Source organism: Lipotes vexillifer, unplaced genomic scaffold, assembly GCF_000442215.2.
Source record: "Lipotes vexillifer unplaced genomic scaffold, Lipotes_vexillifer_v1.1 scaffold597, whole genome shotgun sequence".
NCBI lineage: Eukaryota > Metazoa > Chordata > Mammalia > Artiodactyla > Lipotidae > Lipotes > Lipotes vexillifer.
In genome coordinates this window covers 745,873-773,022 of record NW_006797597.1, presented here as the reverse complement: position 1 = coordinate 773,022, position 27,150 = coordinate 745,873, and the positions used below count along the sequence as shown (strand labels likewise).

The 27,150-nt window shown below is 37.8% G+C and overlaps 1 protein-coding gene across 1 annotated transcript in view; it reads right to left on the bottom strand.

The window, feature by feature from the left end:
• ZNF277 (zinc finger protein 277) overlaps positions 1-27,150 on the bottom strand; it is a 117,105-nt gene that overhangs the window by 9,482 nt on the left and 80,473 nt on the right. Inside the window, exons 5-7 of the mRNA XM_007469734.1 lie at positions 16,243-16,334; positions 11,854-11,964; positions 9,489-9,621 (exon numbers count right to left, since the gene is read on the bottom strand). Of these exons, the coding sequence (XP_007469796.1) occupies positions 9,489-9,621; positions 11,854-11,964; positions 16,243-16,334 (336 nt within the window). The remainder of the gene's footprint in view (positions 1-9,488; positions 9,622-11,853; positions 11,965-16,242; positions 16,335-27,150) is intronic.

Below are 27,150 nucleotides of genomic sequence, written 5' to 3'. Positions count from 1 at the left end.
GGGGTATTTGAATGTGAAACTGCCTGGGACCTCGTCCCCTTAGCTTGCTCCACTCTCACTGAACCCTTCTGTTTGTGAGAAAATAAAGCAAGAACTCTAAGTAGATAATCTAGACCATACAAAAGACCTTTAATATACTTATTTGCAAGTCTGTTAATATTAAAAAACTGATATGAGTAATTAAACATGGAAATTATTTCACCCAAGAAAGAAAAAGGAATTTATCAATTTGCTGAGCTGAGAAGAGACCAAAAACAGCCTCATGTCCCGACTAGGGATCGGGACACCTTTTATGGCTCTCCCACCAGACTCTCAGAGTGTATCTTGCCAGGAATATCCTGGATGCTTCCATTACTGCTGGTCTGAAAATTCTCCTTGGAGGTGAGACACTGTGGATGCATGACTCAATGACTATATAGAACTGCTACAGGGGAGATTGAAACATTACCTCTGTACACACCATTACAAAGTGTTGAAATTAATGTGTTTACATGTCTGGTTCTCATACCAACCTCTAAATTCCTTGAAAGTAGTGGCTTAAATCAACAACCTGTTCTGTCATATTTTTCTTTCTGTTCCACCAGGGTCTGAGTGACCTAGAAGTCACTCAAACATTTGTAGAATGTATGCAGCCAATGAAATTGCTTCTGAAGGGAAGAGGATGTGAGAAATGGATGTGCAGACACCAGTTACTAACACAACAATTCAATCTTTTGCCCACATCCACATACTCATGTCAGCCTTTTCCCTCAGAGGAATAAATAATGAATGTCTCTCATTTCTTTTCTTTTTCTTTTTTTTAGCTTTTTAAAAAACAAAGTGGGAATTCCCTGGTGGTCCAGTAGTTAGGACTCTGAACTTCCACTGCCGGGGCCCTGGGTTCAATCCCTGGTCGGGGAACTAAGATCATGCAACCCACGCAGCACGGCCAAAAAAGAAAAAAACAAATCTTATTGTTGGCCTCAATGGGAAAGCATATAGAGCTAAGATGGCTAAGGTTGTGGGTTAGAGCCCTTAAGGAGCTGATTAAAGTTAGTTTTACCTTGACCTTGGTTCACTTTCTAGTTTGGTGTAAAAGATAATAGGCAAAAGCGTGTGTGTGTGTGGAGATCATTATGAATTTATCACCATTAATTGACCAAAAAACCCAACCCAAAGTATAAGAGGTAGGTACTACTATTATTTCAATTGTAAAAACTGAGGAAAAATTGAAGGAAGCTGATGCAGAAAGCTCCAGCCATGTGACCCTGGGAAAATTACTGAACTCCTCTGTGCTGTAGCTGCCTAATCTATAAATGAGGATAATGACAAAACCTGTGTCATAAGGATGTGGTTAAGAGTAAAAGACTTAATTTAAATACAAAAGACAGTACCTGGCACATAGCAGGTACTCAAATGCTCCTAGTTAAAACCAAACCAAAAATTTCTATCGATATTACCCTAAAATGATTTAATTTTCATTTTATATGTTACTGAAGCCTTTACATTCTCTTGAAGCACTTCTCTCAAGCCATGATTCATCCCACATGAAATCTGGGCACTCTGTGGGCAGTACAATCTAGCACACTCATCTAAGACAGCTGGTCCTCACGGATAATTTCAGTTTTCACAGTCACACTACTTGATGCCCAGGGAATGAAGTATCAAACTTTTCTAAAAGTGACAGCAGAATTTGCGTGAGCAGTTTCTTTGAAGTCTCCTCTAAAAGATAAACACCTCCAGCTATATACAATGTTCTGCTAGTCCCAAGATCTTGACTATTAGTTGAAAAGAGCCCCAGAAGGAACTGCTATTAAATTGCTTCCACAGCTTTCTGCAGTAGCTGAATATTTCTTAGAGTTAACACTGAAGTCCATCCCTTGTAGGACTGGGCTGGGCCCTGAAGCAGCGTTTGTTCTAGGAATTAACAACTGAGTGATTTCAAGAGAAGACTGAAAGACTCAAAGGCTGCCTTTGCCTGTAGCTAGTTGTAAAACATGGGTAGCAAACCATGGCGACCTCTCAGAGCCAATCTTCAGACACCCTTATTCCACTTGTTTCTCAAAGGGAATTTTATTTTAATATGCTAAGGATTAGTTAGAACAGGCAAAAATTCTATCCTAAAGCAGAGATTTCCAATATAATTCAGGATATGCTTGTTTCTGTCCAACACATAAAATGGCTCATTATTAGCAATTATGCCTTTCGTGGCCAATGGGTTTGGATTAAAATTCACTCAAATTTCAGAGCAAAAAACAATTTCCATTTGCTTTAGAAAAGGGTCAGAACAAGAAATCCCCATCTTTTTTTTGAGCCTTAATTTAAAAAAATTTTTTTAAATTTAATTTTATTTATTTTTTTATACTGCAGGTTCTTATTAGTCATCCATTTTATACACATCAGTGTATACATGTCAATCCCAATCGCCCAATTCATCACACCACCACCCTCATCCCCCAGCTACTTTCCCCGCTTGGTGTCCATACGTTTGTTCTCTACATCTGTGTCTCCATTTCTGCCCTGCAAACTGGTTCATCTGTACCATTTTTCTAGATTCCACATATATGCATTAATATACGATATTTGTTTTTCTCTTTCTGACTTCCTTCCCTCTGTATGACACTCTCTAGGTCCATCCAAGTCTCAACAAATGACCCAATTTCGTCCTGTTTTATGGCTGAGTAATATTCCATTGTATATATGTACCACATCTTCTTTATCCATTCATCTGTCGATGGGCATTTAGGTTGCTTCCATGACCTGGCTATTGTAAATACTGCTGCAATGAACACTGGGGTGCGTGTGTATTTTTGAATTATGGTTTTCTCTGGGTATATGCCCGCCCAGTAGTGGGATTGCTGGATGATATGGTAATTCTATTTTTAGTTTTTTAAGGAACCTCCATACTGTTCTCCATAGTGGCTTTATCAATTTACATTCCCACCAACAGTGCAAGAGGATTCCCTTTTCTCCATACCCTCTCCAGCATTTGTCGTTTGTAGATTTTCTGATGATGCCCACTCTAACTGGTGTGAGTTGATACCTCATTGTGGTTTTGATTTTCATTTCTCTAATAATTAGTGATGGTGGGCAGCTTTTCATGTGCTTCTTGGCCAACTGTATGTGCTCTTTGGAGAAATGTCCATTTAGGTCTTCTATCCATTTTCAGACTGGGGTGTTTGTTTTATTAATATTGAGCTGCATGAGCTGTTTATATATTTTGGAGATTAATCCTTTGTCCGTTTATTCGTTTGCAAATATTTTCTCCCATTCTGAGGGCTGTCTTTACATCTTGTTTATGGTTTCCTTTGCTGTGCAAAAGCTCTGAAGTTTCATTAGGTCCCATTTGTTTATTTTTCTTTTCTTTTTTATTTTTTTTATTTCCATTACTCTAGGAGGTGGATCAAAAAAGATCTTGCTGTGATTTATGTCAAAGAGTGTTCTTCCCTATGTTTTCCTCTAAGAGTTTTATAGTGTCCGGTCTTACATTTAGGTCTCTAATCCATTTTGAGTTTATTTTTGTGTATGCTGTTAGACCTAATTTCATTCATTTACATGTAGCTGTCCAGTTTTCCCAGCATCACTTATTGAAGAGACTGTCTTTTCTCCATTGTATATCCTTGCCTCCTTTCTCATAGATTAGTTGACCATAGGTGTGAGGGTTTATCTCTAGGCTTTCTATCTTGTTCCACTGATCTATGTTTCTGTTTTTGTGCCAGTACCAAGCTACAGTCTTGATTAGTGTAGCTCTGTAGTATAGTCTGAAGTGAGGGAGTCTGATTCCTCCAGCTCTGTTTTTTCCCCTCAAGACTGCTTTGGCTATTTGGGGTCCTTTGTGTCTCCATACAAATTTTAAGATTTTTTGTTCTAGTTCTGTAAAAAATGCCATTGGTAATTTGATAGGGATTGCATTGAATCTGTAGATTGCTTTGGGTAGTATAGTCATTCTCAGAATATTGATTCTTCCAATCCAAGAACATGGTATATCTCTCCACCTGTTGGTATCATCTTTAATTTCTTTCACCAGTGTCTTATAGTTTTCTGCATACAGGTCTTTTGTCTCCCTAGGTAGGTTTATTCCTAGGTATTTTATTCTTTTGGTTGCAATGGTAAATGGGAGTGTTTCCTTAATTTCTCTTTCAGATTTTTCACCATTAGTGTGTAGGAATGCAAGAGATTTCTGTGTATTAATTTTGTATCCTGCAACTTTACCAAATTCATTGATTGGCTCTAGTTTTCTGGTGGCATGTTTAGGATTCTCTAGTATCATGTCATCTGCAAACAGTGACAGTTTTACTTCTTCTTTTCCAATTTGTATTCCTTTTATTTCTTTTTCTTCTGTGATTGCCTTAGCTAGGACTTCCAAAACTATGTTGAATAATAGTGGCGAGAGTGGACAGCCTTGTCTCGTTCCTGATCTTAGAGGAAATGCTTTCAATTTTTCACCATTGAGAATGATGTTTCCTGTGGGTTTGTCGTACATGGCCTTTATTATTTTGAGGTAGGTTCCCTCTATGCCCACTTTCTGGAGAGTTTTTATCATAAATGGGTGTTGAATTTTGTCAAAAGCTTCTTCTGCATCTATTGAGATGATCATATGATTTGTATTCTTCATTTTGTTAATATGGTGTATCACACTAATTGATTTGCGTATATTGAAGAATCCTTGCATCCCTGAGATAAGTCCCACTTGATCATGGTGTAAGATCCCTTCAATGTGTTGTTGGATTCTGTTTGCTAATATTTTGTTGAGGATTTTTGCATCTATATTCATCAGTGATATTGGTCTGTAGTTTTCGCTTTTTGTAGTATCTTTGTCGGGTTTTGGTATCAGCGTGATGGTGGTCTCACAGAATGAGTTTGGGAGTGTTCCTTCCTCTGCAATTTTTTGGAAGAGTTTGAGAAGGAAGGGTGTTAGCTCTTCTCTAAATGTTTGATAGAATTCATCTGTGAAGCCATCTGGTCCTGGACTTTTGTTTGTTGGAAGATTTTAAATCACAGTTTCAATTTCATTACTTTTGACTGGTCTGTTCATATTTTCTATTTCTTCCTGGTTCAGTCTTGCAAGGTTATTCCTTTCTAACAGTTTGTCCATTTCTTCCAGGTTGTCCATTTTATTGGCATAGAGTTGTTAGTAGTAGTCTCTTAGGATGCTTTGTATTTCTGAGGTGTCTGTTGTAACTTTTCATTTCTAATTTTATTGATTTCAGTCCTCTCCCTCTTTTTCTTGATCAGTGTGGCTAATGGTTGATCAATTTTGTTTATCTTCTCAAAGATCCAGCTTTCAGTTTTATTGATCTTTGCTACTGTTTTCTTTGTTTCTATTTCATTTATTTATGCTCTGATCTTTATGATTTCTTTCCATCTGCTAACTTTGGTTTTTGTTCTTCTTCCTCAAGTTCCTTTAGGTGTAAGGTTAGATTGTTTATTTGATATTTTTCTTGTTTCTTGAGGTAGGCTTGTATAGCTATAAACTTCTTTCTTAGAACTGCTTTTGCTTCACACCATAGGTTTTGGATCGTTGTGTTTTCACTGTCATCTGTCTCTAGGTATTTTTTCATTTCCTCTTTGATTTCTTCAGTGATCTCTTGGTTATTTAGTAACGTATTGATTACCCTCCATGTGTTTGTGTTTTTTACATTTTTTTCCCTGTTCTAATCTCATAGCATTGTGGTCCAAAAAGATGCTTGATAGGATTTAATTTTCTTACATTTACTGAGGCTTGATTTGTGATCCAAGATGTGATCTATCCTGGAGAATGTTCCGTGCACACTTGAGAAGAAAGTGTAATCTGCTGTTTTTGGATGGAATGTCCTCTAAATATCAATCAAATCTATCTGGTCTGTTGTGTCATTTAAAGCTTCTGTTTCCTTATGTAGTTTCATTTTGGATGATCTGTCCATTGGTGTAAGTGAGGTGTTAAAGCTCCCCACTATTACTGTGTTACTGTCGATTTCCACTTTTATAGCTGTTAGCAGTTGCCTTATGTACTGAGGTGCTCCTATGTTGGGTGCATATATATTTATAATTGTTATATCTTCTTCTTGGATTGATCCCTTGATCATTATGTAGTGGCCTTCCTTGTCTCTTGTAACATTCTTTATTTTAAAGTCTATTTTACCTGATATGAGTATTGCTACTCCAGCTTTCTTTTGATTTCCACTTGCACGGAATATCTTTTTCCATCCCCTCACTTTCAGTCTGTATGTGTCCCTAGGTCTGAAGTGGGTCTCTTGTAGACAGAATATAGATGGGTCTTGTTTTTGTATCCATTCAGCAAGACTCTGTGTTTTGGTTGGAGCATTTAATCCATTTATGTTTAAGCTAATTATCGATATGTATGTTCCTATGACCATTTTCTTAATTGTTTTGGGTTTGTTTTTGTAGGTCCTTTTATTCTCTTGTGTTTCCCACTTCGAGAAGTTCCTTTAGCATTTGTTGTAGAGCTGGTTTGGTGGTGCTAAATTCTCTTAGCTTTTGCTTGTCTGTAAAGCTGCTGATTTCTCCATCGAATCTGAATGAGATCCTTGCTGGGTAGAGTAATCTTGGTTGTAGATTCTTCCCTTTCATCACTTTAAGTATATCATGCCACTCCCTTCTGGCTTGTAGAGTTTCTGCTGAGAAATCAGCTGTTAATCTTATGGGAGTTCCCTTGTATGTTATCTGTTGTTTTTCCCCTGCTGCTTTCAATAATTTTTCTTTGTCTTTAATTTTTGCCAATTTGATTACTATGTGTCTCGGCGTGTTTCTCCTTCGGTTTATCCTGTACGGGACTTGCTGCGCTTCCTGGACTTGGGTGGCTACTTCATTTCCCATGTTAAGGAAGTTTTCAACTATAATCTCTTCAAATATTTTCTCTGGTCCTTTCTGTCTGTCTTTTCCTTCTGGGACCCCTATAATGCGAATGTTGCTGCGTTGAATGTTGTCCCAGAGGTCTCTTAGGCGGTCTTCATTTCTTTTCATTCTTTTTTTCTGTATTCTGTTCTGCAGCAGTGAATTCCACCATTCTGTCTTCCAGCTCACTTATCCTTTCTTCTGCCTCAGTTATTCTGCTATTGATTCCTTCTAGTGTAGTTTTCATTTCAGTTATTGTATTGTTCATCTCTGTTTGTTTGTTCTTTAATTCTTCTAGGTGTTTGTTAAACATTTCTTGCATCTTCTCGATCTTTGCCTCCATTCTTTTTCCGAGGTCCTGGATCATCTTCACTATCATTATTCTGAATTCTTTTTCTGGAAAGTTGCCTATCTCCACTTCATTTAGTTGTTTTTCTGGGGTTTTATCTTGTTCCTTCATCTGGTACATAGTCCTCTGCCTTTTCATTTTGTCTATCTTTCTGTGAATGTGGTTTTTGTTACACAAGCTGCAGGACTGTTGTTCTTCTTGCTTCTGCCATGTGCCCTCTGGCGGATGAGGCTATCTAAGAGGCTTGTGCAAGTTTCCTGATGGGAGGGACCGGTGGTGGGTAGAGCTGACTGTTGCTCTGGTCGGCAGAGCTGAGTAAAACTTTAATCTGCTGGACTGCTGATGGCTGGTGCCGGGTTCCCTTCCTGTGGGTTGTTTGGCTTGAAGCAACCCAACACTGGAGCCTACCTAGGCTCTTTGGTGGGGGTAATGGCAGACTCTGAGAGGGCTCACACCCAGAACTTCTGCTGCCAGTGTCCTTGTTCCCATGGTGAGCCACAGCCACCCCCCGCCTCTGCCGGAGACCCTCCAACACTAGCAGGTAGGTGTGGTTCAGTCTCCCCTGGGATCACTGCTCCTTCCCCTGCGTCCCGATTTGCACACTACTTTCTGTGTGCCCTCCAACAGTGGAGTCTCTTTCTCTAGTCCCGTCGAAGTCCTGCAATCAAATCCCACTAGGCTTCAAAGTCTGATTCTCTAGGACTTCCTCCTCCTGTTGCCGGACCCCCAGTTGGGAAGCCTGACGTGGGGCTCAGAACCTTCACTCCAGTGGGTGGACTTCTGTGGTATAAGTGTTCTCCAGTCTGTGAGTCACCCACCCAGCAGTTATGGGATTTGATTTTATTGTGATTGTGCCCCTCGTACCATCCCACTGTGGCTTCTCTTTTGTCTTTGGATGTAGGATATCTGTTTTGGTGAGTTCCAGTGTCTTCCTCTCAATGACTGTACCTCAGCTAGTTGTGATTCTGGTGTTCTCACAAGAGGGAGTGAGAGCACGTCCCTCTACTCCGACATCTTGGTTCAGGGCCCATCTTTCTTTCAATTCTACTGGAGAACTACTTGTTAGGGAACCACTGACTGAAACTGCCCACACTGGATAGGCACGATAACCACTTGCATGACTTACTGTACAATAGGAGATCCTGGTAAGGAATGTGGAACTAACGAAGTACCACCAATTGGAAGAATCTGAGAAAGGTCAAAAGGAGAGAGGAGATGCCAGTCCATTTGTCCTACCAACCTCCCAGAATCCTTCTTGCTGGAATCCATCTTGGCTGAGAGATGTGCACGCCACCAGGAAGAACCATGAGCAGAATGATTGGCTAGAGACAACCTGGAAACTAACTACATCACCATAAAACCTGAGACTGTGAGCCACGTGGCAGAGTACTTCTCCTGGGTTCCCCCTCTGCTGCTCTCCACCCAGGTGCCTCTTCCCACTAAAGTCTCTTGCTTTGTCAGCATGTGTGTCTCTGTGGACAATATATTTCTGAGTGTTAAGAGCCCACTCTTGGCCCTGGAATGGGTGTCCCTTCCTGCAACAGTTTCGCTCCTTTGTTATGTATACCTAAAAAAATCAGCAGACTGGGGGCACTCTCCAGTCATTGTGTCAATCAAAATTCCCTTCTTAAATTTCCAAATGCCCCTGTAGAGATGGACATTTGTCTCCAACTGAATACATCTTCTTAAATAAAAGGGACTGTAAGAGGCCAGCAAATGGTACTGAGGTTTCTGGTCTAGGAGAGTTTTGAAAGTATTTAAAATCTTTGACATGGTATCCCCATTAGTCCATCCTACTAGTCCAAAAAATGAAAGTCCTCTTGCTGAGTGAAATCACTTTGTTTCTCTAAAATTTCCATTAAAAATAAGCTGGCCCAAGAGAATGAAAAAGACAAATTTTTATTATTTATTTATTTATTTGATAGGAAAGGGGAAGATATTTTAATGGGGGAAAAAGGAATGAGTGAAGAGACTGCCTGTAAACATTTATCTAGCATAGTAACTAGCACATCCAGAAGTCAACAACGTTTTTTGAGTAGAGTACAGAAGTCCCTGTACTCATGGTAATGGACAATGAGGGGCAATGCATGGCTACCCAGGTATTTATGGTTATTTATTTATTTTATCAAGATCACTGTGAGTTGTAGAGACATGAGCTTTTTACTATATAAACATCTGGCAAATCAAAGACAAATCAAATCAACTTACGCTTTGTAAACTAACCATTTTAAAGATAATCATTGCTTGAAAGAATCCCTCAATTACATTTTGATGTTTGTAGATATACAATCAAATTGTAAATTATGAAGAGAAAAGAAAGCCTTACCAAATAATTGATGACATAAAATCGGTCATATTCTCTGTTCTTAGGATTGATCCTACGATGCTGTTTTTTCCTCATGTGATCTTTAAGTGTAGTTTTGTCCCTGAAGGTCTTCTCACAGTACAAGCACTGCAAGCTACAAGAAAGACACAAATGCTGAGATTAAATAAGTCTCTCGAATAGTTGTTGCAATAGCCCTTTATTATTATTGGGTCTCATAATTTATTCATTTTAGGACTCACAGAATCTTCAAATGGGATATGATATCCTTCTGGAATCCCTCTCATTTTATTCATTTGGCTTCAGAGGATGCATGCTGTGGTTTATTTTGTAGTTGGCTAACTTGGCCAACTTGGCTATTTAGTTAAAACTGTGATATAGATAGCAATTATCCAAAAATGATTTTGGTGCTTTACTAATCGAATTACCTATTCTAAAAATGAAAATGTAGGTATGTTCTTCAAATAAATATATGATAACTAGCATTGGCTGCCTCCATTGAGTATAACAATTAGTCCATGGTTTGGTATATCCTGTGACCTAATTTGCAGGTCTGATTCCTAGCACCAGCTGTGGGACTTGGTCAAGTTACTTGACCCCTCTGTTACCACTCATTTTCTGCTCTCTAACCTGATGATAAAACCTACATTTTAGAGAATTTTTACAATAATGTATACATATATTTGCACATAAATTCATAATCATGATAATAATTCACATAAAATATATGTATACATGTTTAATTTATTGATATGTATACAAATAAAATACCTAGCACATTCATAGCATAAAGTAAGTGCTATTTTTACTATCTTATCATTCACATGTATCTTCTGCTGAACATTTCCACTGACTGGGAATTCATTACCTAATGCAGTAATGACGAGTTTTGAACAGATTACTAACAAAATGTCTTTCTCATACTAAGCTTGACAGTTGATACTGCCTGGATTACCCAACAGCCATTAGAGTTCTACTTTCTGGAGTAACACAGAATAAGTATACATGAAAACTTATTCAAAAACCAAAACTCTGATGTTTTGGTTTGTTTGGCCTCACTGTGTGTTGGGCACATGAACTTGGGTTCGACAACAAAATGACTGAAATCAGTTGTTGTTTCTATTCTGAATTCTTTTTCATCTTTACTAAACACCCTTTCAATTATTTCTTATACCACAGAAGTAACTATATTCTTTTATAGTAAACAATTTATGGGCAATAAGTTGATTAGGGATATCATTACTGCTAATCTTGCTAGAAAGCACACCTGGTATTATTATTATTATTATTATTATTTTTTTTTTTTTTGCTGTATGCGGGCCTCTCACTGTTGTGGCCTCTCCCGTTGCGGAGCACAGGCCCCGGACGCGCAGGCCCAGCGGCCATGGCTCACGGGGGCAGCCGCTCCGCGGCATGTGGGATCTTCCCGGACCGGGGCACGAACCCCCGTCCCCTGCATCGGCAGGCAGACTCCCAACCACTGCACCACCAGGGAAGCCCTGGTATTATTTTATAAATGAATGGTTATTCAATAAAAGAGTGAAGAGACTTGTTTTAATGTATTGTTGATACCAGAATTTGAATTCAGACCTTTTTATAATGGGTATTTCTTTCTCAATGTTATTGCTCCAAATGTTGTGGTCTGAGATACCACATTCATTAGTATTGTATCAAATGAATAAAACTAGGTTTTGAGAGTAAAATCTTGGGCCCTTTCCTAGAAAGAAAAGAGGATAGATTTTTGAAAGCCATTTTGGTGACGTAGAGAATTTCCTTCCCTATTTCTACAAGCTCAACTCTAGATACTCACAGTTGCCAGAATATGACCTTGAGAAAAGTGGAGTGTTATGATATATAAATGCGAATAAATACTAAAAGGTAAAAGAATGCAATCAGTATGTTATGTTTCACATAAAACTGAATAACATCTAGCAATGTGACAATATATTTACTTTATTAAATGTGTAGAAAAATTATAGAGAAAAGTAATTATGAATCCGAAATGAAGAATAGTGGTTTCTGGGGGAGATACTAATGAGGAAGGGCACACAGGGAGATTCAAAGGAAATAATAACATTCTCTTTCTTAGGCTGGTTAAGTATATTTTTCATACCCTATATAATAACATACCTTATAATGGCATATACATTGTTTGGTACATATGACATTCATATTTTAAAACTACTAAAAGGCAATATGATCTACAAAAAATAAGGATTGTCATACAAAATGTGAACTCCTCCAACATGAGAAATGAGAAAATTCCATTTCTTGAGTTACTTCTGACTATTAAATTAATTTTTAAAAATTCACAACAGAATCCAAGATTGAGACAGCTTCAGGTCGTGTTTCATAAAAAAGTACTTACTTGTCAAGCTTTTTCTGTATTGTACACAGAAATTCACTGCAGTTTACAATGTTGTCTGGCAACCCAATGTTGAAAGTGTGTTCTCTGGCCATGTGGTTCAAAAGAACAGATCTAGGAAGAAATTTGAGCAATTTGCATTCTTTACAACTTATCTAGGAACAAATCAGGTCATGAGTAGTGTTTGTATAATGATAACAACACTAATTAGAAGTACAAGCAAAGGTTAATAAACACTGAAACACACATTTGGGCTATGAACGAGTGACATGTTATAAAATAAGTATGCATATAAACACTATCATATGAAAAGAAAGTCAACAGAAACTGTTGCTGAGGAAGCCCAAATGTTGGACTTGTCAGACAAAGACTTTAAATCACACAATAAGAATATGTGTAAAGAATTAAGGAAAACGGTGTCTAAAGAATCAAAAAAAGTTATGAGAATAATATCTTATAAAAAAGAGGATACTAATAAAAAAACAGAAATTAAAAAAAAACATACAAATCTGGAGATGAAATGTACAGTAACTGAAATGAAAAATTCACTAGAAGGTCTCAAAAGAAAAACTGAACTGGCAGAACAAAGAACCAATGAACTTGAATATCAATTTAGATTTTCTAGTCTGTGGAAAAGAAGAAAAAAGAATGAAGAAAAATAAATTGAGCCTCAGACACCATCCCATCTACCAATATCTGTATAATAGGATTCCCAAAAGGCAAAGAAAGATAGGGGAAGAAAGAATATTTGAAGAAATAATGGCCAAAAACTTCCCAAATTTGATGGAAAGCATTAATCCAAACAGAAGCAGCCCAATAAACTTCAAGTATAATAAATCAGAGAGACCCATACCAAGAAAAAATATGAAGATGAAATCAAGACAGGTCCCAGATAACAAAAGCTGAGAAAATTCACTGCTAACAGACCTGCCCAACAAGAAACTAAAAGAAGTCCTCTGGGCTAAAATGAAAGGATGCTAGATAGTAACTCAAACATACATAAAGAAGTAAAAATCTCCAGTAAAAGTAATTACACAGTCAAAAATAAAAGGCAGTATTAAATGAATTACTGTTTACAAATCTTTTCTTCCCATATCTGATGTAAAAATAACTGCACGAAGTAACGATTTTAAAGATATGTTAATGAGCTTATAATGTATAAAGATGTAGTTTGTATGACAACAATAGCACAAAGGAGCGGGGAAAGAACTAGCTATGTTGGAGCAAAGTTTTTGTATACTGTTGAAATTACGTTGGTATTAATCTGAACTCAATTGTTTTAAGTTAAAATGTTAGGGGCTTCCCTGGTGGCACAGTGGTTGGGAGTCCGCCTGCCAATGCAGGGGACATGGGTTTGGGCCCTGGTCTGGAAGAATCCCACATGCCGTGGAGCAGCTAGGCCCATGAGCCACAACTGCTGAGCCTGTGCTCTAGAGCTTGCGAGCCACAACTACTGAGCCCTTGTGCCACAGCTACTGAGGCTGCACGCCTAGAGCCCGTGCTCCCCAACAAGAGGTCACCGCGATAAGAGGCCTGCGTACCACAATGAAGAGTAGCCCCCACTCGCTGCAACCAGAGAAAGCCCATGCGCAGCAATGAAGGCCCAGTGCAGCCAAAAATAAATAAATTTATAAAAAAAAAATAAATAAAATGTTAATTGTAATCTCCAGTGAATTGTAGTGGATAGTGAATGGGCCACTATGAAAATAACTCAAAAAATATAGTAAAAGAAACAAGGGAAAAAAAATGGTACACTAGAAAATATCTATTTAACAAAAAAGAAGGCAGTAATGGAGGGGAGAAATTAAAAAAAAAAACTTAAAACATAAAGAAAACAAACAGCAAAATGGTCTAAGTAATCCCATCTCATCAGTAATTACATTAAACATAAATTAGATACTCCAACCAAAAAGCAGAGATTAGCAGAATGGATTAAAAAACATGATCCAACTATATGCTGTTTACAGGAGACACATTTTAGATTAAGGTTGAAAGAAAGAGCTTCATACATTCCAGAGTCAAAAGTGTACAGGAGAGGGGAAATAGATGTAGGATAGCAAGAAAGTACTTATTCTTCTATCCTTATCATTAACCCATGTCCTTTGTCTTTCTATTCTTTTTATGTCTCTAGGCTGGGAGGACACAAATATAATCCCAAAATATTGCTAATAAAGTACATAGCTGGAATCAGGTTATATATTTAATCTTTTATTATAAACTGACCTTTTCATAAACAAGAACTGCAAAAGGGGACATTTTATAAAAATGAGATGCTGCTTATCTTTGTCATTGGTTAATTTCTTAAAAATTTCATTTATTAGAGAACAATGACATAGTCAATCAAAACTACTGAGGAGTTCACTTAATTCCCATGTCACCCCAGTCAACAGAGAATACAGATACAGGTAGAAAAGAACAGGAGGATTATATTAGGAATTATAGGAGCACCAATATTCAGTAAGTTGAAATACCAATATTATCAGAATTTCATATCATATGGACATATACTTCAAATCATATCAGTCCCTACATTTATCATAAAAACTTAAGCTTTATGTAAATATAAAATATTTTTATAAAATAAACTTTATATAAATATAAAAATATTTATAGCTTTTTAATACTAGAGATTCCTAATAATAATCACACATCTCCTCACTAGGTTAATAATAGTTTTAACATAAAATCTGAAATAACATGCTAAAAAGAAGTAGCAATGCTTGGTAAACTTTTTGATAGTGAGGTGGTCCTCACTGCCATCCTCATAAAGCCCTTTGAAACTGACAGGGTTAGAAGCATAATTAGTGACCCTGGCACAGATTTTTCTCTATGCTAACTGATCTATATGAGAATCAAATCTTCATCACTGGTGTTTTCAACATTATGCTTCATCCAAACCCTTTTCTAAATTCAAACAAATAGCTACCCTCTCCTCTTCAATGTTTTTCAGACAACGATGTCAGTTTGTGCTAGGCTTTTCTTTTTTTTTTTAGAAACTAAAGACTGCTTTCATTCAAGTGGGTGGGAGAATGATATTTTTCTGATTGTCCATTGTATGCTGTCACTGAAACTATTCCCATTCCTAGAGGTTACAACTTCATGACTTATATTTAAGTGAATGTACATTTGTAAATATTACTGTTGCATAAAAAGAAATTTGTCTGATCTTTGTCCCTGGTTCCAGGCACTGAGCTTCAAAAATCCTTGGAATTTCTCTATGATAAGATTACCTTTGCTAATAAAGTGACTTGTGGTAGGCCTCTAGAAAGCTTCAGGATGGGGACTGGTTACCAGAAAGACTAACAATGTGATCAAAGGGTTGGGACTTAGAGCCACCCTGACCTCCAGAAAGGAGAGAGGGGCGGGAGATTAAGTTCAATAATTAAATCAATCATGCTTAATGAAGCATGTAAAAATTCTGGATACCAAAACTCACTGAAGATTCTTGGTTGGTAAATACACTGATGTGCCAGGAAGATGATATATCCTGATTCTTTGAGGAGAAGGCATAGAAGCTCTGTGTTCAAGACCCATCCAGACCCTACTCTATGTGTCTCTTCATTTAACTGTTCCTTATCTGTATCCTTTATGATAAACACTTTCCTGAGTTTTGTGAGCCATTCTAGTGAATTAATGAACCTATGCAAATTATTGGTGGGAAGCCATGAATTCGTAGCCAGTTGGTCAAAAGTGCAGGTGTCCTGGGGAACCCTTAAACTTGTGGCTGGTGTCTGAAGTGTGGGCAGGCTTGTTGGGGATGATGCCCTTAAACCTGTAGAGTCTGATGCTAACTCTGGGTGGTTAGCATTAGAACTGAATTACAGTACACCAGTTTGTTTTGGGCCAGTTGGGGTTGGTGACAGAATTACCAATTTCCCATTTTTTCCCCCCTTAGATCTTTATCATTTTTAATGTTCAAAAGTGAAACACCAAAAACCGCTAAAGGGTTTTTTTTTTTGTCCACTCGGCTCAGCATCTGGGACCTTAGATCCCCAGCCAGGGATCAAACCTGTGGCCCCTGCAGTAGAAGCATAGAGCCTTAACCACTGGACTGCCAGGGAAGTCCCAGCCAAAGGTTTAGAGTTAACAGGTTAATACAGAAGGGCAAGCCTGTTGTAGTTTGCTGCATGTGGTCTTGCCTGTCGGACAATTTAAAAAGCCCTACAACGTTAAACACAATTCTATTTCTGGCATTTAAAAAATTTATCCCCCTACTCTGCTTAGAGCAACTACATTCCATCTTTGATGTCTGGTGGATTAAAAAAAATTACTGTGGATATATGAAAGGGTTCTGAGCCAATCCATAGAACTTAGTCTATATAGCCATTGTGGATGTTTTGGTAAGTCTTCAGATGAAAAACAGTAAAATTTAAAGACATACATAATTGCTACCTGTTTCCGAGGAATTCCTCATTGCAAAACATACAACTGCCTTGAAAATTGTTATCATTTCGTTCTTGTTGCTGTTGTTCCAGAATTTCTTTCTGCAAAACAGAAACACAGATATATGATATTATCTTTAATAAATCTATAGTTAGCTAATGAAAAATGTCATAGTCTAGATGGGAGGAAATTGGGGTAGAAGCATAAAAAGAAGTATGTGAACACTGATGATATTCTGAATTTCTCCATTCCTGTCCTTGTACCTAAACTCCAAGTCTATACTGTTAAATGCCAGACAACATACCATTAGGATAGCTATGTAGGAAACTTGAAGTCAATAGGGTCTCACCATCCTTCACTACTCTGTCCTTCCTCCTGTCTTTATTAATCATCTCCCAACCTCACTCTCTTCCAAAAGCAAAAATGTGCTCCTTTCTGTAATTCTCAGTTTAGTTTGTAATCAAGTTCTGATTAATTTTTCACTTGGACTGTCTTTCGTATTACTTCTCTCTACCATTCCCAATGCCATCACCCTGAATCCAGTCTTTAATCAGTCATTATGAGATTACTATAAGTAAGCCTCTTAGAGGGTCTGCCTTATTTCAATCCTTTTTTTCTACCATATCCATCCTCTCTTTTGTTGCTAGAAAAACTTAAAATTATTTTCATGTACAATTATCCTGTTACTCTCCAACTCAAATAATTTAAAATATACATTGGTAACACCCTATTCTAATCAGGGTGGTTCTTCTACACACTGTTTTCCCAGGAGGTAATTTTATTTCTCTTTGCTTTTTCACTCTTACAGATATTAATTGTTCTTTAAGGTCCAACTTGATTCCCATTTCTGCCATGTAGTCATTTCTGGACTACAATACAATAGTTAAGAGCTCAGACTCTGAAACATCAAACAGAACTAGATTTGAATCTGGCTCTCACCTGTACTCAATATTTTATTTAACATCTTTAATACTCAGTTTTCTCAATTTTAAGATGAAAATGAAAATATTACCTCATAGCATTGTTTATAGGATTAGATCAGAAATTTATGTAAAGAATTCAAATTGTGCATGTGTATGGTCAAGCCACTCAAGATGGCTGTTCTCTTGCTCTCTGTACATCCCCTGACCAACCAGTGCCTGCTTCACCTATACCCTACGCACATGACTGACCTTCCTGTGTACTTGCCCCAGGCCCCAGCTAGTGACTGTTCTCATCAAAGGGGCGCTGAGGGGTGTGCCCCTCTACTGGTTTCCCTGGTAACTAATGAGTTCACCTGATGTCAATTCCCCAATAACTGGTAACTTGCTTTACCATCATCTCTTTTGCTTGCTTTTATCTTCTAAACGGATATGAAAAATCTTTGAAATTAAAAGAAAGTCTTTATGCTGTTCCTATTTTACACCTGCATACGACTCTCCAGCTATTCTTATAACACGAAGCTCAAAACACAAACTTCATAAAGTTTATTGCTGATTCTGTAAATATCTGTAGGACAGCATAAAAAATGAGCTTGTATCTAGAAGCTTAATAAATTCCATGTGGCATTTCTAGAAATGTATCACCAAACATTTAGAAATATTAATCCACTGAAGAAAAAAAATTAAGAAGCTGCCAGGATAAAAATCAATTCAATCAACTTCTGGTTTCAGCCATGATGAAATAATGGATATAACACTTCTCCCCTTGTAAACTATTGTAAAACAAATTGCTTCATATATCTTATCTTTCTTCAGAAAATGTATAATAGGGACTTCGCTGGTGGCTCAGTGGTTAAGAATCCACCTGTCAGTGCAGGGGACAAAGGTTTGAGCCCTGGTCCAGGAAGATCCCACATGCCGTGGAGCAGCTAAGCCCGTGCGCCACAACTACTGAGCCTGCGCTCTAGAACTCGCGAGTGACAACTACTGAGCCTACGTGCCACAACTACTGAAGCTTGTGTGCCTAGAGTCTGTGCTCCGCAACGAGAAGCCACCACAGTGAGAAGCGTGCACACCACAACGAAGAGTAGACCCCGCTCACCGCGACTAGAGAAAGCCCACATGTAACAACTAAGACCCAACACAGCCCCCCCCCCACCACCACAAAAAGAAAATGGACAATAGCACATGGCTGTGATCGATGAGTAAAAAAAATAATACATTGCCAGTTTTCTGTTGGGTAGTGTTTTCCAAATTGCAACATAGGGAAGTTAAACCCAAATGAAGGTTATGTGTCTACCTCACTTCGTGTAGAAGAAAAAAAAGACTGGCATTCAGGATACAAAAGCAAGAGGAATTTGTGGGACAAGGTACTAGAAAGAAGAGAGCTGCAGAGGAGGAGCTCAAGAAACCTGGACTGGGATTCTTTTTACCTTGGTCCAAATATTGAGCTGTACATGTATAGGGCAGGACTCTGTGAGACTTTACAGAGGAGTTGCCAGGGGCTGTGAAGCTTAATGGGGATTCTGGAAATTACAGCACTGGAATATGTTGGAGCTCTGACATACAGAATGGAGACACCTTGCTCAACACTTCAGGCACACAGCAAATATAAAAGAACACTGTTTACTTCATGAAGTTTAGGGCTTTATGCTGGCAGCAAGTGGATAGATAAAAGCAAAAGAAATAAAGGGAGTAAGGTTGATGTATCAGACAATTTTAATTATTGTTTTTCTTTTTTTTTTTTTGCTGTACGTGGGCCTCTCACTGTTGTGGCCTCTCCCGTTGCGGAGCACAGGCTCCGGACGCACAGGCTCAGCAGCCATGGCTCACGGACCCAGCCGCTCCGCGGCATGTGGGATCTTCCCAGACCGGGGCACGAATCCGTGTCCCTTGCATCGGCAGGCGGACTCTCAACCACTGCGCCACCAGGGGATTATTGCTTTTTAAGTTTAAGTGAATCTTACATAAAAACTGAAAGTGACAGTAAAAGTCAAATTAAAGGAAAACCGAACTTTTACAAACATGTATAGTTCGACTAAAAAAGAGAAAACACATTTCAGAGTCCTATATCTACAACTTTGGTAGCAGCAAAACCAAAAACCCAATAGATAAAGCTCTTGATAAAGATCACTATAAACATCCCACAGTAAGGCTGAGCAATACTTTCTCTGTCTGCTCCTGTTTTCAGCCTACAAGACCTGTTAATGCTTATTAAAAATCATCATCTCATATTTCTCAGGCTGGTGATGATATAACCCAAAGTTGGCTAAAGAAAAATCTTAATTCAACTTAATATTTCCTTGGTTTTGACTCAGCACAAATATAACAGATTTGTGAGTCTAAACCAGAGTGATACTGAGCCATCTACAGTTTTCTTTGGCCAAATTTAAGTTTTATCAGTTGACCCTGAATTGCACAACCTAAGTGTAGACACCTGAAGTTGTGTATAAACTGATTCTTTTTAGGAGAGCCTAATTTACATTTTGGTGAATTAGAAGGAGTACGGAGTAGACAGGGCACTAAAGCAAGAAGCCACTTTTTAAAAAAAAATTAATTTATTTTTGGCTGCGTGCGGGCTTTCTCTAGTTGCGGCGAGCAGGGGCTACTCTTCGTTGTGGTGCGTGGGCTTCTCATTGCGGTGGTTTCTCTTGTTACGGAGTACGGGCTCTAGGCGCGAAGCCTTCAGTAGTTGTGGCTCATGGGCTTAGCTGCTCCGTGGCCTGTGGGATCTTCCTGGACCAGGGCTCGAACCTGTGTCCCCTGCATTGGCAGGCGGATTTCTAACCACCGCGCCACCAGGGAAGTCCCCAAGAAGCACTTTTTAATGGCAAGTAACTAAAACCACGCTGTTCTTTTGTTCGCATTCTGGAGCTCGTCTCACATGGTGATGAGGTGGCACTGTGAATTCTCTGCTAGTTTATCTGCACTACCAACAACCACAGTAAGAGAGACAAGGGCTCTAGAGTACCTGTGTCGTCCCTAATCTGGCAGGTTCCATACAACTCCTTTCATTTTTATCTAAGTTCATTCTTTCACGATCTGCCTTTTGTTCACTGCACAAACTCTTTTTAACCTCTTTCCCAGACCTTCTGCCAAGGGGAGCTACTTAAACCATTTGTTGTTTCACCTCTGCTTTCTGTTTATTTCATTTGCATAAGACTTTTCTCACTTTAATAACATCAATGTAAGAAAGAATTCTATAATTGGGAAAAATGGACATGGCCACCAGGTAGTTCAGCTTTGGATTCTCTGCTGCAACTGTTCAGCTCCAACTTGTATTCTTGCCATATTTGACTCTTGTCGTTGCAATAACATGAATACTCTACCTATTCCTTCTTGGCTATTTTCCTGTCTCCCCATTAACATATTCTATTTCTACTAACCACATCTAACCTCTCCAGTAAGATTTCCTTCTGACCAATGCTACTCAGTACTGGCATTTTAGAATTTGAGAACTGAAAGGGACCTCATGAAACTACAGACTAACTCCCTATAAAGAGATGTTAGGGTGACCTGTTTAAAGCTACAAAGCTACTTGGTGCCATATCTGGATACCACATTTGCTTTTTTTTCTCAGAACGTACCCACTGTCGCATATCTAGACACATAGCATATAACAATAACCTTTCTATTTAGTGAACAAACAAGTTCAGAATCCAGGGGATAGACATCTGGAAAGGTAGGGCAACATAAAAATCTTTCTTACAAAATATCCACAAAAAAACTTCATTTAGATCAGTCTTAGATGGATTACTTCTCAGCATTTGAGGCTTTAGAACACGGTAAAATAACAGGAGAGATAATATATACAAATGTGATCATGCCTTATTTCTGACAATTATAAAAAGAGGTATACTGGCTAAGTTGATTTTCTTGATCGTAGACATTTTAATTTGGTATTTAAAGGGTTAATAGTTTTACACAAAATGGTTTCCAAGACACCTCTCATGTTTTCCCTACTTTCAAAACTTGAGATATGATTTAACCTTTTCTGTATATGTAGGGTCCTTGCTATGAACAATTACTACTATATTGTACTGTAACGTATCAATTTACTTTCAGGATCTCTTTGTCCCTACAAATGACTCTAAACTGTTGTGCTCTTCTGGTTGGCCTTCCTTCTCACTCTTTTATGGTCATCACTGTCAGTGAGTCTACTTCTGTACCCACCAATTGGCTCTGCCATCTATACCTCCTTTTCATTTGCTATCCTCTGCACAGATCTCCTGTTTTTCTCCTTAAACTAGAACAAGATTATAGGAATTCCTAAAATCCAGCTTAAGAAAAATAATCAAATTCTATGGATAAAATTAAGTCAAATTTGTTTGGTACCTGAGAAAGAGTAGCTCCCAGTATTTGGATGGGCTTTGTGGAAGTTATTTTTACCTCATAGGGATGCTTTTTCTCTGATTTCTGTCCTCTGTGCTATTTGGATCTACTGAGGTTACCAGATACCAGATGGACAGATTTATAGGAAAGACTTTCCTGTAAACACACATTTAAAAAGTATGTTTATCCGAAGCATGTCCAGAGAGATGGAAGTCAAAATCTGATGGTAAATGGACCTTAAAAAAAAAACCTAGTATATAAATATGTAATGACTATATCTGAAAGTGAAACAATTAGAACTGGTACTTATTTCTACTGAATAAAATCCACAATCTTTAGAATGGCATTCACATTGCTTTGTACCTGATTCTACTCTAGGTTTTTAAAAGTCTTCTCCTGCATTGCTTCTCCATATAAACTCTGTTACAGGGAAAAACAAGAACATCTGCTATAATCTGTGTATTACTCTTCTCAATAGCAGTTCTCAATTACTTATTGTGATTCCTCAGGCCACTCAATGGTCTGGAGTAACTGTTCTCTCTTTTTTTCATCCATCTTTGCCAAATGGAGTTCTCTTCCCTAATCCTTCAGAGCTCAGTTCAAACACTACCATCTCTGTGGTGAGTGGGAACAACAACTGATGGGGACTCAGGAGATGTGTATTCTTGTCCCGGTTTTGTGACTGACTAGCTCTACATGTGGCCTTGAGCATGCCACTTCTCTAGGACTTAGGTTCTGGTGATCTCTAAATTGCTTCTGAAACATTCTACAAATCATAAAGTGGACTGACCCTGACCACTTCTGTGCTAGAAGTATCTTCTTTTGCCACCACAGTATGTAGTGTTCCAAAGACATCTATATTGCTTGGTCTTCAAGAAAACTATGTCCCAACCATCTCTACTAAGAGAACATGAGCTTCTTTATGTCACATGTACACAATTTATTACAGTAGAGTCTTAATAATGACTTAAAGTGATAACTACATTTACACCCCCAGTGCAACAACATACACATTACAAATGTGAATGCTCTCCTGAAAATCAAAATGAAATTCTCAAAGGAGAGGAGTTTATAAAACAATTGATTATCTCTTACTCATATAGGACTGGCACTTCATATAGACTATAAAATGGAGAGCTTTCCACAGCAATAGTAAGTTGATATTTATTTAAACAAAGATAATAGCCTACTGTATATGTAAACTATCCTAAAAAATGGAATTTATTATTGGTTATTAATTTTAAAGTTCTAAAGTAGCTTTTTTTAAAAAAACCTCACAACTGATAATTTTTAGAAATATAAAGAGTTACATACAGAATTTTAGATTGCTATGGGATGGGAATTTGGAGAACAAGTTTTTACTTTTTTTCACTTAATTGCTTTCATTTTAATACAGTATATATACTTTTAATAAGTATATATCTTAAAAGCATAACTATCAATTCATGTTTCTAAGATGACTTTTTGAGAGAAACAGGAGATGCAAGTCAAGAAAAGGAAATGAACTAGAATGATAATTATTAAATCCAACAATTAAGGAAACTAAGTATATTGAAGTAGAATGTTATTGTTTTATTCTTTAAACATATTAAGAAATAAAATAATGGCAACATACTCTCCCTCTTATCTACTCTAATAAAGCCTACTCTATGAAACGTCTGTCTGTACATTATAAAATAGGAAATTATTATTTCTTAATATAGGAACATGAAATATATAGATATACTTTTAGTCAAATTTTACTTATACATAAAATAAATGTGAAGATGAAAAAGAAATTATTTTAATTCTGCAACTATTATATTCTATAATAGCTTTCATCCTCCTGTTATAATCAATTCAGTAAATTAAGAAGATAGTTCTCATTTATTTGTTGAAATTGGCTTTGCTGACAGTTATGTCATGATATGCCAAACGAGTTAGTAAACCTGGAAGCTATTCAAGTCACGTAACTCTGTCAGTGTCTCTTATTTTCTTACCATTTATTATGAAAAATTTCACAAACAGGAAAGTTGAAAGACTAGTACAATGAACATTCCTATACTCAATATATATATTCAATAATTGTTCACATTTCACCACAGCTTCCCTCTCTTTTCACACAAACACAGACACACAGACACACACACTATACACACATATATATTTAGCACTAAACATCTTTTGTTTTGTTGAATCATTTGAAAGTAAGAAAGTGAGCTGCAGACCTCATGACACTTCACTCAAATACTTCAGCATCCCTCTTCTAATAAGGACTTTCTCCTATGTACAACCACGGTGCCACTATCATTATACCTAAGAAAATCAATAATAATTCCAAAATAGTATGTAACATTCAGGCAATATTTAAATTTCTTCAATTGTCCCAAGAATGTCTTTTAATGTTCTTTTCTTCCCCAACTCCCACCAAGACCATCAGCGGTTCACACATTTCATTTGGTTGTTGGGTGCCCTGCTGCCAAATCTTTGTACCCTTCCCCTTCTTCTTAAAAAAAGTTTTTTTTTCATCCATCTGATTCCCCCACTCTCTAAATCATAAACCACAAAATAAGTAAACAGCCTGGGACTTAGGCTCTGAGTCTGGTAAAGGGAAACTTTTCCCAACTCAATAATGGTCTTCTAAAGTATATGGATGACTGCTAGGAAAACCTTGTTAATTTTACTACTTTTATGTAATGTACCCCACCAGATAAAAAGCTTGCTAAGGGGCAGAACTGCTTGGTTCATCTTTGTAGTCCCTACCGTGCCTCACCGACAGGAGTAAGCAATAACTGTTGAACGGCAGTGCTCTGTTTCCTATGGTCTCTACTCCCTCAGACCCCTTGAACAGTCAGGAGGAATCTAGGTAAAAGAGAGCCACATCACCACGATGTCCCTCCACCCTTATTCCCACTGCTGCTAACTTGGTATGATGTGACAAAACAACACTCAGCTTTAATGATTCTGTATTTCCCTCTTCTGTAGCACACATGTTGATTGCTGATCAAGCGTTAGTGAGGAAGAAACTGGGTGGAAGACACTTGGGCAATCAAGAACAAATTTTTTTTTCTTTCCTCCTGCCCTTCCTTCCTTTCTTACTTTGTTAAGCTTGGTATCTGATAGGATTAATCACAGAATATGTCTGAAGTCACTTATGAACAGAAAAATATAATATTAGGAGAACAATCCATAGAAAGCATCAAAAAGATGTGCAAATCCAAGCCACCATTTTTGTGCTTTTATTTTTCTAAAAAATCCCATGCTGGGTAGATATACTAGATTTTATTCATGGATTTATAGAATAGAGGGATGAAGAGAACGTCACAGATGTTATACGTTGGAACTTCTCAAAGGAGCTGATGAAATCAGATAAAATTTTCATTACAAAATAGGCTTGGATAAAAACCATAGCTGTAAGAATACAGCTAATGTATTAGGCAAAGAGTCACAATAACAAGCTGTATGTTTATGTAACTGATTTAAAATGTCAAGAATGGTAGCAAAGGGGTCAGTGCATAGTCTTTTATCTTTATTCATAAGCTGAAGCAGAGGAAACATACATGAAACAGCAGACATAGCAGATGGCATGCAACCTAGTCACAGGGGACTGACATATAGGTAGAAAATGAAATTTGTGAGTTAGGTTGGAAATTATAAAAATCATCCAATTTGGGAAAAAGCAATTTAGAAAATGTCAATTTATAAGTATTTGTACACAGGAAAGAAAAAACTGATGCTTAAATGACAAATCCAATGGAAACAGCTTGCATTAACATAAGGAAGTAAAACTAAGGCTGATGTTATTAATTACAGATATCAAAAACATTTTATTGATACTGACATATTAGATTCACAATAGTTTCCTGGCTAAATGGCTGTATGAGTGACTATGAGAGAAAATCGCACACTCCGAAGGTTCCCTCCCAACCTAGCTCAAAGGCAGCAGCATGGCAGAACCTGCCAGGAATTCTCAGTCCAGGAGCCCAGTTGCCCTCCTCCAATAAAGAACACAACAAATCTCCCTAATAAAGGTAGAGCAGTGGACCAAAGGCTCCACAGAAGGGCAGTAGAACTCCTTATTCCTCCTGCTTTCTATTTCTAGAACCATGTATTATCTCTGAGGTATTTGGAATGATTTCATTTAAGTATTTCAGGTGATTACAAAACAATGTAGCATAAAAACGAGTAAAGGAAGAAAAATTCGTGTGGGATGGGCACATAAATTGAAGATAAAAAATAAAAAGAAGTATACATGTACACATATATACACACCCAAACCCACACAATCACACTTATAGGTGGGCCTCAAATTTGGCTATCAGCTTTCTTAGATGAGGGAAACAGATGGACAGGAGTTTGTGTAACAAAGAATTTGGCTGGCTTTGTCCCCTGTTCCTAGGAGATAACCTCTAAAGCCTTGGAATTTCTTGAGTGGCTGGAGTGTCTCTGTTATTCCTGGTGGGCCCTTTGACCCCACCTGATAGTTTATGCTAATGAGATAACTCAGAATGGGGACTGCCATGCCACAAAGACCAACCATATGATTAGTGGGTTAGGACTTTGAGCCATAGGATATCAGTCTGACTTCAGGAAGGGGAGGGGAACTTGAATTTGAGTTTAACCATGTGGTCAATTACTCAATCAATCAAGCTTAATGAAGTTTCATTAAAAACTCTGGACACCAAAGCTCAGGTAAGCTTTCCTCATTGCCAATACTGTGTGTATGACACACACGGATATGCCAGAAGGGCAATACATTCCTGGGGACAATGGAAGCTTTGTGTTTGGGGCTCTCCCAGACCTCACCCTATGTATCTCTCTGGCTGGTTCTGATTTGGACCTATTTCTACAATAAAACTGTAATCATAAATGTAGTGCTTTCCTGAGTTTTGTGAGTCATTACTGCAAATTAATGAACCTGAGGGGGTTAGTGGGAACCCCCTGAATTTGTAGCCAGCTGGTCAGAAGTGAAGGCGGCCTGGGGATCCCCCAACTTGTGGCTGATGTTTAAAGTGAGGATAGTCTTATGAAGTCTGGCCTAATGCTGGGAAGCTAGAAGTCATTGAAAATAAGTATACTATGTGATATAATGGGCAATATACCAAGAATAAATAGACCAAACAAGATGGACTGTTTCTCATATTGATTCTCCAATGCTGTCTCTCGTGCCAAAGCATATCCCAAAACTTAGTGAAAGCAACACAGAGGGGTGGGAAAAGAACTGTCATGATGCAATATGGATACCTGCTTCCTCTTGATTGGAGGTTGAGAGTTTAAGATTTCCTAGAAAAATTATGAACTTCCTTAAACAATTTTCCCTGAACATCGTTTTTATAAATATCGGTTGATAATATTCTTGACTTTGTCCTTCCAGTCAAGTAGCTGGAATGTTACTTTTCTAAGCTCTCACTTGGATGCAGAGCCACTGGACTTAGAAGGTAACCAGGAGACATCTGAGTTGACACTCTCTTATAAAAACTGCATAGTCCTAAACATGGACTGGAGTTGACATGGAAAGTCATTTAATTCTTTGTCAAAAATGACTCAAGGGGATAGCCACACACTAGACAAGAGAGTCCCCTAGAAAAATCATTTTAAATCCTACCTCACCCTCCCAACACCAACTACTAGCCTCCAAAGTTGTACTTCATTTATCATGGTCACAATTTTTAACATTTAAATTTTA